The sequence below is a fragment of the Camelus bactrianus genome, chromosome 20, assembly GCF_048773025.1.
Source record: "Camelus bactrianus isolate YW-2024 breed Bactrian camel chromosome 20, ASM4877302v1, whole genome shotgun sequence".
Taxonomy (NCBI): domain Eukaryota; kingdom Metazoa; phylum Chordata; class Mammalia; order Artiodactyla; family Camelidae; genus Camelus; species Camelus bactrianus.
Window position 1 is genome coordinate 38948997 of NC_133558.1, and position 16482 is coordinate 38965478.

General features: G+C 33.5%; 1 protein-coding gene across 3 annotated transcripts in view; it reads left to right on the forward strand.

Moving 5' to 3' along the window:
- The window catches only part of KHDRBS2 (KH RNA binding domain containing, signal transduction associated 2), a 644953-nt gene that overhangs the window by 74832 nt on the left and 553639 nt on the right, over window positions 1-16482 (forward strand). For all 3 annotated transcript variants that reach the window (XM_074348987.1, XM_074348989.1, XM_074348988.1), the window contains exon 2: window positions 7159-7286. In XM_074348987.1, coding sequence (XP_074205088.1) covers window positions 7159-7286 — 128 coding nt within the window. The remainder of the gene's footprint in view (window positions 1-7158; window positions 7287-16482) is intronic.

Sequence of the window (16482 nt, forward strand, 5' to 3'; positions counted from 1 at the left end):
AGGTCAATACTGGCATCATTCCTCGTTGTTATATTGAAAGATCATTTACATTTTATTGACAAAAACTCATGTTCTTCCCAGACGAATTCCACATTCTTTGCTTCAGTATATTTTACAATTATACTTTGCATATAAATGTTCTTTTCTCATATATTGCACTGAAAATTATTTTCAGAGTCTACTTGGTAATTAAATGTTTCTTTCTTTGTTTTTATTTTTAAAATTTTTTGTTTATTATTTTGTTTTATTTTTTGTTTTGTTATTTTTGTTTATTCCTTTCATACTCTATAACTTTTTGTATATTTTATTTATTTAATTTTTTTGTTTGACTTGATTAAAGTATAGTTGATTTACAGTGTTGTATTAGTTTCTTGTGTACAGCAAAATTATTCAGTTATACATACACATATATATTCTTTTTCAGATTATTTTTCACTATAGGTTATTACAACATAGTGAGTACATTTCCCTGTGCTCTATAGTAGGTCCTTGTTATTTATCTGTTTTATATGTATTAGTGTGTACATGTTAATCCCAAACTTCTAGTTTATCCCTCCCCCCTTACACTTTGGTAAGTGTGGTTTGTTTTCTTTGTCCTGTGGGCCTGTTTCTGGTTTGTAAATAAATTTATTTGTATTTTTTTTAGATTCCACATATCATTGATATAATATGATATTTGTCTTTTTCTGACTTACTTCACTTAATTTGATAACCTCTGGATCTATCTATGTTGCTGCAAATGGCATTTTTCATTCTTTTTTATGGCCGAGTAATATTCCACCATGTATATACACACACACGCAAGCACGCACGCACACACGCACACACACACACACACACACTATTCTTTATCCATTTATTTGTCAATGGACATTTAGGTTGCTTCCATTCTTGGGTATTGTCCATAGTGCTGCTGTGAACATTGGGGTGCATGTATCTTTTCAAATTGGAGTTTCTTCCTGATATATGCCAGTAGGATTGCTGGATCATATGATAAGTCTATTTTTAGTTGTTGAGGAACCTCCATACTGTTCTTCATAGTGGCTGCACCAATTTACATTCCCACAAACAATATAGGAGGGTTCCCTTTTCTCCACACCCTCTCTAGCTTTTATCATTTGTATTCTTTTTGATGATAGCCGTTCTGACTAGTGTGAGTTGATACCTCATTGTAGTTTTGCTTTGCATTTCTCTAATAAATAGTGGTATTGAGCATCTTTTCATATACCTGTTGGCTACCTGTATGTCTTTGGAGAAATGTCTATTTAGTCTTTTGCCCATTTTTGGATTGAGTTATTTGGGTTTGTTTGTTTGTTTTGTTATTAAGCTGTATGAGCTGTTTATATATTCTGGAAATTAAGCCCTTGTCAGTCACATCATTTGCAAATATTTTCTCCCATTCTGTAGGTTGTCTTTTTGTTTTGTTTATGGTTTTCTTTGCTGTGCAAAAGCTTATAAGTTTAATTAGGTCCCATTTGTTTATTTTGCTTTTATTTCCATTACTCTAGATTCAAAAGAAAATCCAAAAAAAAAAAAAACCAAAAAACTGCCGTGATTTCATGCTTTTACAGGTATCTGTCCAGTTTTCCCAGCACCACTTATTATTGAGGAGATTGTCTTTTCTCCATTGTACATTCTTGCCTCCTTTGTCATGGATTAATTGACCATAAGTGCATGGGTTTGTTTCTGGGCTCTCTATCCTGTTCCAGTGATCTATGTGTCTGTTTTTGTGTCAGTATCATACTGTTTTGATTATTGTAGCTCTTCAGTATAGTCTGAAGTCAGGGAGCGTGTTTCTTCCAGCTCCATTCTTCTTTCTCAAGATTATTTTTGCTCTTCAGAGTCTTTTGTGTTTCCATACAAATTTTAAAATTATTTGTTCTAATTCTGTGGAAAATGCCATTAGTAATTTGATAGGGATTTTATTGAAACTGTATGTTGCTTTGCGTTGTATGGCCATTTTAATAATATTGATTCTTCCACTCTAAGAACACAGTATATTTTTCCATCTGTTTGTGTTATCTTCAATTTCTTTCATCATTGTCATAGTTTTCAAAGTACAGGTCCTTTGCCTCCTTAGGTAGATTTATTTCTAGGTATTTTATTCTTTTTGAGGTAATGGTAAATGGGATTGTCTCCTTAATTTCTTTTTCTGTTGTTTTAGTATTAGTGTATAGAAATGCAACTGATTTCTGTATGTTAATTTTGTATCCTGCAACTTTACCGAATTCATTGATGAGCTCTCTGGTAGTGTCTTTAAGATTTTCTTTGTATAGTAAATATCATGTCATCTGCAAATGGTGACAGTATTACTTCTTCTCTTCCAATTTGGATTCCTTTTATTTCTTTTTCTTCTCTGTGGCTAGAACTTCCAAAACTATGTTGAATAAAAATGGCGAGAGTGAGCATCCTTATCCTTGTCTTCTTCCTGATCTTAGAGGAAATGTTTTCAGCTTTTCCCCATTAAGTATGATATGGCCTTGTCATATATGGCCTATGTTATGTTGAGGTATGTTCCCTCTATGCCCACTCTCTGGAGAGTTTTTATCATAAATCGATGTTGAATTTTATCAAAAACTTTTTCTGCGCCTATTAAGATGATCATCTTAATGATTTGGTCTTTAAAGGGTGTATGATTCTAAGAATTGGTCCATTTCTTCTAGGTTGTCCAATTTGTTGGCATATAGCTGTTCATAATCTTCTTAAAATCCTCCTTATTTCTGTGGTATCCATTTTTATTTCTTCTCTTTTGTTTCTGATTTTACCATCAGGGCCTTCACTCTCTTTTCCTTAGTGAGTCTAGCTGTTTGTTAACTTTGTTTATCTTTTCAAAGAACCAGCTCTCAGTTTCCTTTATTTTTTTGCTTGTCTTTTAAGTCTCTATTTCGTTTATTTCTGCTATGATTTTTTATTATATCCTTCCATTTACTGACTTTGGGCTTCCTTTGTTCTTTTTCTATTTTCTTTGGGTGTAGGTGATTGAGGTTTTTCTTGTTTTTGAGGTAGGCCTGTATTGCTGTGAACTTCCCTTGTAGTTCCCACTTGCTGTCTTTCATAGATTTTGGTCTGTCATTTTTTTCATTTGTCTTCAGGTAATTTTTTATTTCTCCTTTGATTTCTTTATTGCCCTAATAGTTGTACAGTCCCATGTTGTTCGTTCTCCACATATTTGGATTTTTCCAGTTTTCTTCTTGTAATTGATTTGGACTTTCATATCATTGTTATTGGAAAAGGGGTTTTATATGATATAAGTCTTAAAGTTATTGAAACTTGTTTTGAGTCCCAGCATATGGTCTATCCTTGAGAAAGTTCCATGTGCTCTTGAGAAGAACATGTATTCTGCTGCATTTGGATGGAACAAATCTATACAAATCTATAAAATCGTGTCTGATGTTTCATTTAAGGTCAGTGTTTCCTTGTTGATGGATGATCTATCCATTGATGTAATTGGGGTGTTAAATGTCCTTACATTATTGTATTGCTGTCAATTTCTTCCTTTAGATGTGTTAATAACTGATTATATATTCTGGTATTCCTCTCTAAAATGACTTAGCATCTCTACACAAAACTGTTCAATTATTGCTGGATTATAATGAATGCCTTTCCATTTTTATGGATACCTATGTTGTCTAAATATTCCACAAGGAGCATGCATTAATTATGATGTAAAATTACTTTAAACTAAAAATTAGAAAAGGAAACTTATGTAGACATTGCTTTTCATTGTTTTAAAGACATGCAAGTTTGGTGTACTCCATTCTGTTACTACACAGTGGAGAAATGCAGTACTGAGCTGTTAGTCATATAGATATGCTTGATAACTCCCTGAAACTATCGGAAGGGCAAAATGACCATGAAAATTTTTAAAAGAAAGTATAGAAATGAACAGAAAAAACAGTAGAAATGCTATTTCTATCTCATTTAGCTCCATTTCTTCATGGAAAAGTTTTTGGAATTAATCATCAGTTGATCAAATTGCATAGCTAAAAATGCCTAGGTAATAGTTTTGTAGAAAGCAAATAATGTCAGACAAATGTAATTTATTTCTATGACAGAGTGACAAGAGAAGAAACCACAACACTTAGTCATCGGGGACTCAGTGGCTTCTTCAGTGTGTCCCCATTACTGTTGTCTCAGTGAACAAGTAAGAAAGTTATTAGGTGGGTAAGTGCATGTACCCAAAGTGCAGAGATCAAAAGTTTGTCATCAGCATCAGAGGATATAATGAGTAGCCTTTTCTTTGCCGTTGTCAGAGTTCTGTATGTAATAATTCTATCAGGAATTGAAAGACTTGAGTAGAGAATGCTTCTTGGTTTACAAAGACAGTTAAAGTGACTTGTTGATACTCTGGAGTACAAAAATAAGAATCTGATGCTACCATACAAAGTAGAAATTATAGACGTACTACATATAATTAGTTTCCAAAAAGCTCAATTTATTTTAAGGTAATTGTCTTCGTAGAAATTAGAACATGTAACTGGAAAAAGTCATTGTAAATGACTGTACAAACTATGCAGCATGGCATTCATTCAGGTATTATCTTAGTGAGCAATGTAATCTGACTTCAAAAAGATTTTTAACAAATTGCACATGGGCCAAATAAATAATATGTTAAAAGATTATAACCTGGAATTTTATAGGGATTTCATATAAACTATGTGAAATTACTTATGAAAAGATGCTTATTAAAAATAAAATAACAAAAACAAAGCTGTTTGATGCAATACAGTATTCCTCTTCCCTCTAGAAGTCCTCAGACCTTTAAATAATAATCGTTTCAAAATATAATATAAATTAATATGAATTAAGAATTTCCATACTTAATAACATGGATGGACTCAGAGGGTATTATGCTAAGTGAAAAGAGTCAAAGAAAGGCAAATCCTGTATGGTTTCACTTATATGTGGAACCTAGAAAACCAAAAAAAGTGAACAAACATAACAAAACAGAAAAAAATTCATAGAAACAGAGAACAATCTGGTGGTTGCCAGAAAGGAGGGCGATGAGGTGATGGGTCAAACAGGGAAGGGAACAGTACAAACTTTCAATTATAAAGCAAGGGAGGGGGACGTAATGCACAGCATAGGGAATATGGTTCATAATATTGTAAGACCTTTGTGTGGTGACAGATGGAGACAAAATCTCCATCAAGACTTACACTGATGATCGGTTTGTAATGTATAAAAATTTCAAACCACTACATTGTACACCTGACACTAATGTATTATTTTAAGTCAATTATAATTTAAAAAATTTAAGTGAATAACTAATTTTTTGAGAAAGGCAAAAAAAAAAAAAGTGTCATCATCTTTTCTTTACTCCAAAATAAGAGAAACAGAATGTTCTTGTTGCATCTCTAATAGAACCAAAAGAGCTGAAAAACTGTCACATTCATATTTTAATTTAAATAGTGCTTTGAAATAGCATAATTGGCCAAGAGCAAGGAGGGAAGACATATTTACAGGTGATTTTATGATAATAATAACTATCTAATATACATACAAGAAATAAGGGAAAGTCAGTTTTCAAGATTTCACCAAAACATTGATTTTCCACAGTGAGTTGCATGAAGTGACTCTAGGTCATACATTTTTTTCTCACCATTTCATCCCTTCCTTTTTAGACCAAGTCAGCGTCATCTCTCTGCTGGACAGACCCAAGCTGGTTTCTTTGCTTGTTCTCTGCCATGATTGGTTGTCAATCTGATGTTATCTTTACAAATGAAATCAAATATGGCCAACTCCCTCAGCAAAACCACCCAGGGGCTTCCCTTCATTCATGAGAAAAAGCAGAAAATGTCCCCTGTCCTACACGCTCATATCATCTGTCCTTTAACCACCTGTGAAGGTTTTCTCTACACCCACTAGTCTTCAAACACACAAGCCATCTTGTTTCTGCTGTTCCAAGAGTGAGTCAAGCCATTGCTCCATCGCACTGTAAAATTTGACTTCTTGATCTCCTCATAGGTTACTCTTTCTTAGTTTCTGGACCCCGCTCAAATATTACCTTATAAATCTAAAGTAATAGCCCTGCTCCTTGACTGTGCTCTCTTTTATATTCTTAGTAGCTTGACTGTATTTATTATTTACCTCTACACATAAATATGCATGTGCATATATATTCATTTTATAATTATTCATTTCCCCCGTCAGAACATAGATTCTGTAAAAGCAGAGACATTTTCTTTTTTTCTGTTCTACTTTTGGTACCTATAGTAGAGGTTCAAAGATCTTTGTGGAATAAATTAATTTTAAAAAGGAAGAATGATAAATAGTATACATTTGCTTAAAAATATCCATTTGGGAACATTCTCTTAGGGGAAAATGAACAGCACCTCTTAAACATCTAGACAGATAATTTCATGTTGATGAATATGAATGATAACATTTACAAATTTAATCTTTTATATGACTTCTCTGTGACCCCTTTTTAAATTGCATTTAAGTTTGATTAGAATATAAAATAGCATGCTGTTTATCTTTACTACCATATTTTAGATAATGGATGATTACTATTTTTGATTATTTTTTTTCTAAGGAATAATTCTGAGTAAAAATAAAACATTTAACCTTAGAATATATTTGTTCTGTTCACTGCTCCTAGGAAAATTGTTTGCTTAGATATTTTAAATAGTTACATTCTTTAAATGACATATTCTTTCTCACATTTTGTTTGAAGACGTTAAAAATTAATTGCATCATTTGTTTCACAGAAGACAGTCAGACCCTCAATCATCACGTTTTAGTTTTAGTTGACAGGGATCATCCTACAGATGGTAACGGTGCTGACGTAGCTTTTAACAAGGTGTTATTTAGTCCTTTTATCAAGATTCTTCAAAATTGCATTATTTGCAAATATTTGTACTATATATAAAAATAGATTTAAAAAAATTTCTTCTGTAGAGTATAGCGAACTACATTCAAAATCTTGTAGTAACCTTAATCAAAAAGAATATGAAAACGAATCTATGTGTGTGTATGCATGACTGGGACATGATGCTGTGCATCAGAAATTGACACACTGTAACTGACAATACTTCAATTTAAAAAAAAGATTTTTCAAATTCGTTTTTCAGGAGAGTGATAAGAACAATCAGCATATTTATGATGAATTCTCATTTAATTTACTGTATTTTCTTGTAAATATTTTTTTTTCAGAAATTGAAAAATTTCAAGGTTCTGATGGAAAAAAAGACGATGAAGAGAAGAAATATCTTGACGTCATCAGCAACAAAAACATAAAGCTCTCAGAAAGGGTATTGATTCCTGTCAGACAGTATCCAAAGGTACTGCCACATATGCTTTGTTCTCATAGAATTAAGGTGAAATCGATAAAAATAAGACTTGATACTTGATTCATTGCCGTTCATGAAATAGACACATAAAGCTTTGTTATATTAATATACACATATGCATGATACCGACATAGAAGAAGGAAAGCTCTGTGAAAGTACAAGGGTGAGAGTAATTTTCAGTGGGATGTTGTAGCATTTTTATTCTGTGAATGTGGGACGCGTAACTAGACATTGCAATCATTTATTTAATGTGTAAGCAGTTCAATAATTTGACTGTCCAAATACACACACTCAGTAATGTTTTGGTTCATGTTGAAATGCATTTGCTTACTATATATAGAAGCGAGCAGAATGAATGATACTAAACATGCAGCATTAGCCACTCAGCAGAGAGTTTCTATGTCTAGGAAGCCTGTATCATCTTTATTAGACCCTCGGATTGTATGTAACCTCTGGTCTTCTAGATTCAGGGTTCATTTGTAAAAATAATTATGATATTGTTCTCTTGAAAGTACTTTTTCAGGAGACAATGTGTCATCCTGTGATATTTTTATCTCCAGAATCATGGTTATAAAACGTAGCATTCAGTGGCATATTTTCATCACTTATATTCATAAATTCCACGGTTAAAGGCAGTTTTTTATTTTCAAATAAATTGCATTGGCCAAAAAATGGAAACTCAAAGACTTAAGCTGGTAATTAACTTTCCGAAAGGTGTGTCTGAAGCAAGGACCATGTAATTATCCTAATAATAAAGATTACAGAAATAAATGAAATAAATGCTGTAGTTTACCAATTGTCTTCTAATATGGTAAATTTTAGTAAGCATGATTCAGTAGAAGGTTGTGTTTATAATTATTTCAAACAGGATAAACTGTTACAGCACACCAGACCATAAAATTTAACTTTCAGATGAGGTTTTTTTGGGCATGCAAGTTTTCGGCTTCTGTGTTTATCTTGAAAGAGACTTACTTTATTGCAAGGTGCATTCAGTGGGTACATATTTTAAAATTAAATTTACTTTACAGTTATACTTTGATGAATATTAAATTCATGAAAAGTTTTACAAAGTAATGAAATACGGTAGAAATGTGATGAGATATTACGAATAATGTCTCTCTTAAGGAACTAGATGATTTGACCCCTTACAGTCCAGGTAGAGTACAAGGCTCTTTCTTTAAAGCATATATTTAAATATTATATAACTCAATACTGTTTCTCAGATTAACACTTGTCTATTCTCTGGCTGTGGGAAACCTAGTCACGGACTCAGAGCCTCCTTCTCAGTAAAATGAAGCTCTATGTCTGACCAAATTATGTTGGTAAGGTGTGGAAAGCATTTCACATCCTGATGGCTCCCAAGTGACAGTATGAGTGAGTTTTACGCTGAATATTACAGTAGTTTATGTTTGATTTTTAATGCACGTTTATAATGATGGATACTGAAACAAGACTATTTTAGAGTGTCTACTTTTTGTGTGAGATTTAGTTTCTTAATTTATAGAAACATTTCTAAACAATGAAACTCCCTATGCGTATTGAAATAAACCATGTCTTACTAGCAAATTATGGTACCTCCTTGAATTTTTAGACTCACAGAATGGTTGAGCTGAGACTAATCTTGTAAATCACAGAATATACAAAACTTATTTTACAGATGTGATAAGTGGGGATTGCTCAAAGACACAGCTTTGTTATAGATGGAATTCTTAGAGAGTTTGCTGTTATTTTAAATTGTTCATTTTTTTGGTGAGCCATTACATTTTTAACTTCACTGATCATGCTCACATTTTGGTGTACTTTTTCATGTCAAGTGTGGAAGAATGTGAAAAATGATCATTCTTAATGATGAATAGTTTTGAAGAATGTTATCAAATAATAGTGTATGCCTTATAAATTTACCATCTTTAATTGATGAATATAATGCCAAGCCACTTGAATTTATTAAAGCAATGTGCATTTCATAATCTGCTTATCATACATAAAAGATCTCTGAGAACCCTTTCCCAGGAAAAGAGCACCGAGAGACAGAATTGTCCATCAAGTTGACCCATATTTATTTTTGCTTGCTTTTATACTATAACAATAAAATTAAAATCAACCTTTTGAAAACAATATTTTATTTCAAAAATGGTGATTTCTTCTCCTGCTGAGTCATTATTGCCAGAATAACCTTCTCACTTAGAAAAATATCTGTGGGGCTGAGTTATTTGTCAGCTGTCAAGTATGTAGTGTGGAGTGATGCTGTGAACTTTGAGCAGGACACCATGGTGTGGATGGATTTCAGGTTTATGATAAAAATTTTAAAATCTTGAGCTGATCATTAATGTGATGGTGTCATTCCTCTCCAACAGAGAGGAAGACATAAGTGTGGGGATTCTTGAGGAAATGACCTTTCCCTGATTTTACTACTTGACTTTTTGGGGTAGATTCTGTTTCCGTTCGTCTCTAATTACAAGGTAATTTGCTAACTTAATTGAGTAATTCAAGGAATTGAAAGACATTTAAGATTTTTCAATTATAGAAAATATAAGAAGGCTGTTCAAACACATTAAGAATGATTTATCCAGCTCTACTGCTTTGTGGCTAATCACTTAATTTGGAGAAAATATGCCTTATTATTAAATTATTCTAATGGGCACTTTCTCTTGATTGTTTTCAGTGTTTTGTTTGTAACAAATTAGTAAATAAATAGACTTTGTGCATCTATTGTTTACATTTGCAAATGTTTTAGGATCAGGGAAATTATTTCTTGATAGTCAGGTCTGTAAGGAGGCACTGTGTTCCTCCATAATCCTGAGAGAATGATGCCAAAACTCACCGTCCTTAAGGTTAGCTCCTTCTCCTTATGTCCACAAACACTGCATTTTATAGTCCACTACACAATTTTTTTTCGAATTTTAGTATTTCCAACTCATGAATATTACAATGAGAATCATTTTACAGTCTCCTTCAGGCAAGCAGTGGTTGTAACTCACGGTTTTTGTCTCTAAACTTTGCACGTGTGAACTTGCGTGGCTTTTTTATATGGAGTTGTTTGTAGTGTTGGAAATATGTGTATTGAATTTAATCCCAACAGGACCTAAGAAACAAAGATATGTAAAGACAGACACTGTATCCTGTTTTGTAACTGTTAGATGTGTAAAAGGGCTATGGGTCACAAGCACTGGCCTTGAGAGCGTGCTGGGGGACGGGAAGCTGCCGCCTCCACCTGCAGGACGCCTGCCTGTTGCTACTGTAACATGTTTGTCCTCCTGGGCCTTTCAGCCTCTCAGTGTCTTTTAAAAACATCCTTTTGATGTTGCCTTCAGAATCCTCTGAAATGCATCAGACGTTTTCTTCAGTGAAATTTGCCCCAAGGCCCACTTTTTCTTTCTCGACTCAAGCTACTGCCAACTTTTTAAAGCACTAAATTGCCAGGAGTATAAATCAGCCCCAAATCTGGCCCCTTGAAGATCAAAGGCAGCCGCGCTCCCTTGTACTGCTTTTGAAATCAATTCCTTATGCAGATTAATGCAGAAAATTAAACTTCCAAAATGTGTTCAGAAGCACCCACTTGCTCTGTGTCCCGTCTTGCCCCACTCAGTCCCAGAGAGAGGGGCTTCCTTCTGTGCCTGGTTGCCAGTTACCATCTCCAAAACACCTATTTTTCTAAGCAACGTGGTTTTCTAAAAGCCATCCTGTAGCCTACATCTTAAGCTAGTTTTATCTTTACCAGACAGAGACCACTGCAGAGCATCACTTTTTATTTTTCTAAAGGAAATAGGAAAGAGGCTTTGATGGGCTCTGTGATTTCAGTTTCATTCATATCAGTTTCCTAGTCTCTCACTGGTGAATTTAGATCTCAGTTGAGATAATAATGACTCATTTTGTATGAGAAAGAAAAAAAAATTGACAGTGCTTCTGGAATGCATTCTCTTCAGTAGAATGTCAACCGGAATACTCTTGTATTCCAGGAAAATTTAGAAATCTGAGGAGCTATTATGTTGACTACTGATCTTTTCCAACGACTTTCTTTTAATCAATGCCCATCCCATGTATTTAGATATCACTTTTCCGTATGGTACTTAAACATTTCTTGGTCTCTGTTGACCCACGTATTCCTTATCCTGAATTCCGTGTGCTCTTTTCCCCATCCTTTTTGACGTGTTCAGCACACCCTCCCAAAATATGTGCTCAGACGTCCTAAAATGATCTCTCCTCGTCTTTGTCTAGAACTCATAGAGGGTCTTCAGTCTGTTTTAACCTGCTGCTCCTGTTCTGTTAGGATATTTCACACTTACCCTCCACTGGAACACTGGAAGCTCCTTCAAAGGAATCATTAAAATGCACATGCTTTTTTGAAAGCTGCCCAAAGCTGTATCCTTGCTCAAGGGTCCTTTGAGAGCTGAAACACCTTCTGCCTCACATCCCCTCTGTACCTCGCCACTCTTTATCTGCGTGTGTGTTCATTTGTTTGTCTGATTCAGTGAGCCTTCGGTGGGTCTCTCTACACCCACTAGAGTATAGATGAACCTTCAGTCATTTATTTTGTTCTTGCAGTAGAAATGGTTTTTATAGAGATCTTCAAGAGAGTAGAGGGGAATGACCACCATTATAATTGAGAGGCACTACATGACCCATTGAATGGATTCCCATATTGTTATTGACCTTGAAAGACTAATTGATGTATGGAACCAAGTGAATTTCATATAAATTCAAGCACTGTATTATACCTTGACTTTAGCGGGAAAAACTTTTGCTGGAAAGGATACAGGAAATAGCAATTTATGCATTTCTTCCCCACCTCCAGAAACATCTGGATAAGGGACATTGTTCCCATCTAGATAAGAGAGTATTGATTATTATTGTGATTATTGTAATAATACTAGGTTAGTACCTGACTACAACCAAATTTTTGAAAGAAATTTAGATTCATGTACAAAAAATTGTGAGTGACTTTTATTTAGTTTTTTTCAAATATAAGTAATTGTTGAAAGAAATTTGTGTAACACATTTAGATTTCTAACATTTTAAAAATAATTTCCTTAAAAACATATGTATATCACCAAAGACTACAACAATTCAGTTATGAATATCAATGCAGAAACTTTCAAAATATCACCAAATGCTGTGTATCAGTATTCTTAGCACCATTATCTCCAGTAACCAAAAGATGGAAGCAACTCTAATGTCCTCAGCTGATGAATAGATAAATAAATTGTGGTATATGTACAGAGTGGAATATTATTCAGCCTTAAAGAACAATGAAATTTGGATGCATGTTACAACGTGGATGAACACTGAAAACATCCTGTTAATAAGGAAAATTAGCCAGACACAAAAAGACAAATATTGTATGATTCTACGCATGTGAGATACTTAGAAACTTAGAACAGGCAATTTCATAGATACGGAAGATAGAATAGAGGTTACAGGAGCTGTGGAGAGAAATGAATGGAGAACTATTGTTTAATGGATGCAAGATTCCTCTTTGGGATGATGAAAACGTTCTGCAAATGGATATGGTGACAGCTGCACAACATTGTGACAGTACTTAATCCCACTGAATTTTGCATTTAAAAACATTTAAAATGGTAAATTTTATGTTGTATATATTTTATTGCAATAAAAATGGTGTTACAAAAATAATACCAAATGAATTTCAATAGCATACTGCAAGGAAAATAAGTTACACCCAAATGTAGTTTTACTACAGGAATGCAAGACTGGCTTGGTACTTAAAAATACTTTTTAAAAAATTACTGAATTTTAGGATCAAATCAAGCACTTGATAACATCAATTTTCTATTCCTTGTGAAATGAACGTATATAATAATTATACATCTATAATTAGTGTGAAGAAATTGTTTATTCAGTAAGTATTGGGGAGAAAACTAGTACAGCATTTGGGGCAAAAGAAAATGAAGGGAAGACTCAATCCCTAACCCATCTTTTACATGAGTATAAATCTCCACTGGGTCTAAGATTAAATGCAAAAAAAAAAAAAAAAAAAACCCCAAAAAACAAACAGAAAAACAAAGTATTGGGACAAATTATGGCAAATTTACTTCATAATATTTGATTGAGGGGAAAGCATTTCTAAGAAAGGTGGGAAATATTTGAAGCCATAATTAAATGATTAAAATATTTTATACCATAAAACCAAAACTGCTGTACAAGAAAAAATAACGATGATGATTACCAGCATTAAAGTCACAGTCAACATGTCAAACGACTGTGACTGTATGAGAAATACTTGAAACACGTGGCGGAAGGTTTGTGTTATTTATACGGAATGCTTCTGCTTTTCTGACTGAACAAGAAGCCAGTTAGACCAACAGACGGTTATCACACACGTACTGTGTAAAGCAAACAGAAAAAAGCCTGAACCTCACTTACAGAAAAATCAAGTTAAGATTAATTTGACATGCTTCTGTTCTCCAGCAGATCATGAAAAAGCTTTGGTTGTAACAGATAATGGTATTAAAGCATGGAGAAAAAAATACTCCATAAACGGGTGCTTAGAGCATGGGGATTCAACCATTTTAGGGAGCAGTTTTGCAAAATCAGTGAAAATCACAAGGCATAGACTTTTGGAAGCAGTTGGATATTTAGCAATTTATTTTAGAATTATATATTTTCACAGATATGTGCTGTTAGGTGAAAGTGTAAAAGATTATAAATAGGATGATTCTCTTCAATAAAAGGGATATATTTATACTTATATATGTATATATATATGATAGAGAAATAGATTAACAATAAGTAAACCAAAGAGGACTTTGTATTGGAGGCTCTTTTGTGCTGTTTGAATTAATTACTACTAACATGTTATTTTCCTAGTAATAAAGATTTTTTTAAATACGGCTAGTTGAAAACATTTAAAATAGAAAAAAATTGGTTCTACTTAAAATTTTTTCCTAGAAAAGAGGAACAAATAATAAAAACTAAGGATTATTTAATGTTTTTATATATAGCAGACACTTTATAGTTTTAACATCTGCTTATTCAATTGTCACAAAAATCCTAGTATTTCTATCTCCTATTTTGTAGACAAAGAAACTGAATCTTGGAGGAACTCATTTGCCAAAACCACATTATTAGGAAATGACCGATCAGGAGTCACATCCAGAGACTCTGACTTCAAGGCTGTTGTCCATATCTCATTACACCGTGTGGTTCTGTTATTACACTGTAAGCAAATGACATCCTAAAACATACAGTAGAAAATTTGATCATCATTTGAAGTGAAGTAAGCCAGAAAGAGAAAGAAAAATACTATGTGATATCACTCATATGTGGAATCTAAAAAAAAGAAAAAAAAGAGGACACTCATGAACTCATCCACAAAACAAAAAGAGACTCAAAGACATAGTAAACAATCTTTTGGTTACCGGGGAGAAAGGGGGTGGGAAGGGATAGATTTGGGAGTTTGAGATTTGCAAGTGTTAGCCACTATATATAAAAATAGATTTTAGAAAGTTCTTTACAGCAGAGGGAACTATATTCAATGTCTTGTAGTAGCCTTTAATGAAAAGGAATATGAAAGCGAAATTATGTGTGTATATGCATGGCTCAGACATGATGCTGTACACCAGAAATTGACACATTGTAACTGACTATACTTCAATTTAAAAAAAAAGGAAAAGAAAATTTGACTTCAAACATGACTCATCAAAATCTAATCAAAATGAACTTAAAAACAGATGAAGATTTTATTTTTATGAAAAAAAAAATCATACAGTCCTTTTTCTGGTTTATGAGTAAATATAGTGCTTCAATAAAGAGCACAGCCTGAAACTCAAGTTTAGAGGAACAACTAACTTTAAAACATCATGAAGCAGCCCTTAAATCTGGAACCTCACACAGAGAAGTAAGGTTCATGTGAGTACCCACCGTGTATCAAATGCCCAGCAGAGCACAGTGAACTGTTCTGTTCCCTCAAAAACACTTCACGAGTTCTGAAGGAGAGACTAAGGTATAAAAATATTGAAGGAACTTTCCTAAGCCACATGCTGGAACAGTGATAGTGTTAACATTGGAACTCAGGTCTGTTGGCACCAAAGTCCCTCTTCTTTGTCTCAAGTCATAACCACTGTTACGATTCACTTTCTTGTATATGAAGAGGCATTGAGAGAATTTTGGACACAGACTGCTAAGATTGCAGAGGTTCACAGATGGAAAAGCAGATGTATTTCTCCTCTGGTGGTAAGTCAGGCAGAAATAATAGACTCATTAGTTGGAGTATGTCTCATAGTTTCTGTGGTCTAATCTTCTCCTCAATTTAGGAATCATTTCTACAATATCTGTGATACTCATCAGCCTGTCTACAAATGCCTCTAGTGATTAAAAAGAAAGTTCACTGCATTGTAAAACAGATCTATTTTTATATTGAAGTATAGTCAGTTACGATGTGTCAATTTCTGGTGCACAGCATCCTGTCCCAGTCATGCATATGCATACATAGATTTGTTCATATTTTTTATTAAAGGTCACCATAAGATATCAAATATAATTTCCTCTGCTATGCAGAAGACATTTGTTTTTATCTATTTTTATATATAGTGGTTATCCTTGGCAAATGTCAATCTTCCAAATTTACCGCTTCCCACCGCCTTTCCTGGATAACCATAAGATTGTTTACTATGTCTGCAAGTCTTTTTCTTTTATAGGTGAGTTCATTAGTGTCCTCTTTTTCTTTCTTTCTTTCTTTCTTTCTTTTTTTTTAGATTCCGCATGTGAGTGATATCATATGGCATTTTTCTTTCTCTTACTTCACTTAGAATGATGATCTCCAGGTCCATCCATGTTGCTGCAAGGGGCATTATTCTTTTTTATGGCTGAATAGTATTTCATTGTGTGTATATGTGTGTATATATATATATATATATATATATATATATATATGTATGTATGTATATGTGCATGTATATGTATGTGTGTGTGTGTGTATATATACAACTTCTTTATCCAGTCATCTGTTGATGGACATTTAGATTGCTTCCATGTCTGGGCTATTGTATATAGTGCTAATATGAACATTGGGGTGCAGGTGTCTTTTCAAAATAGAGTTCCCTCTGGATATATGCCCAGGAGTGGGATTGCTGGGTCATATGGTAAGTCTATTTTAGTAAGTAGCTAAAATTTCTTGAGGAATCTCCATACTAGAACAGTCATATCTAATAATGAGTAGACATTGCTGTTT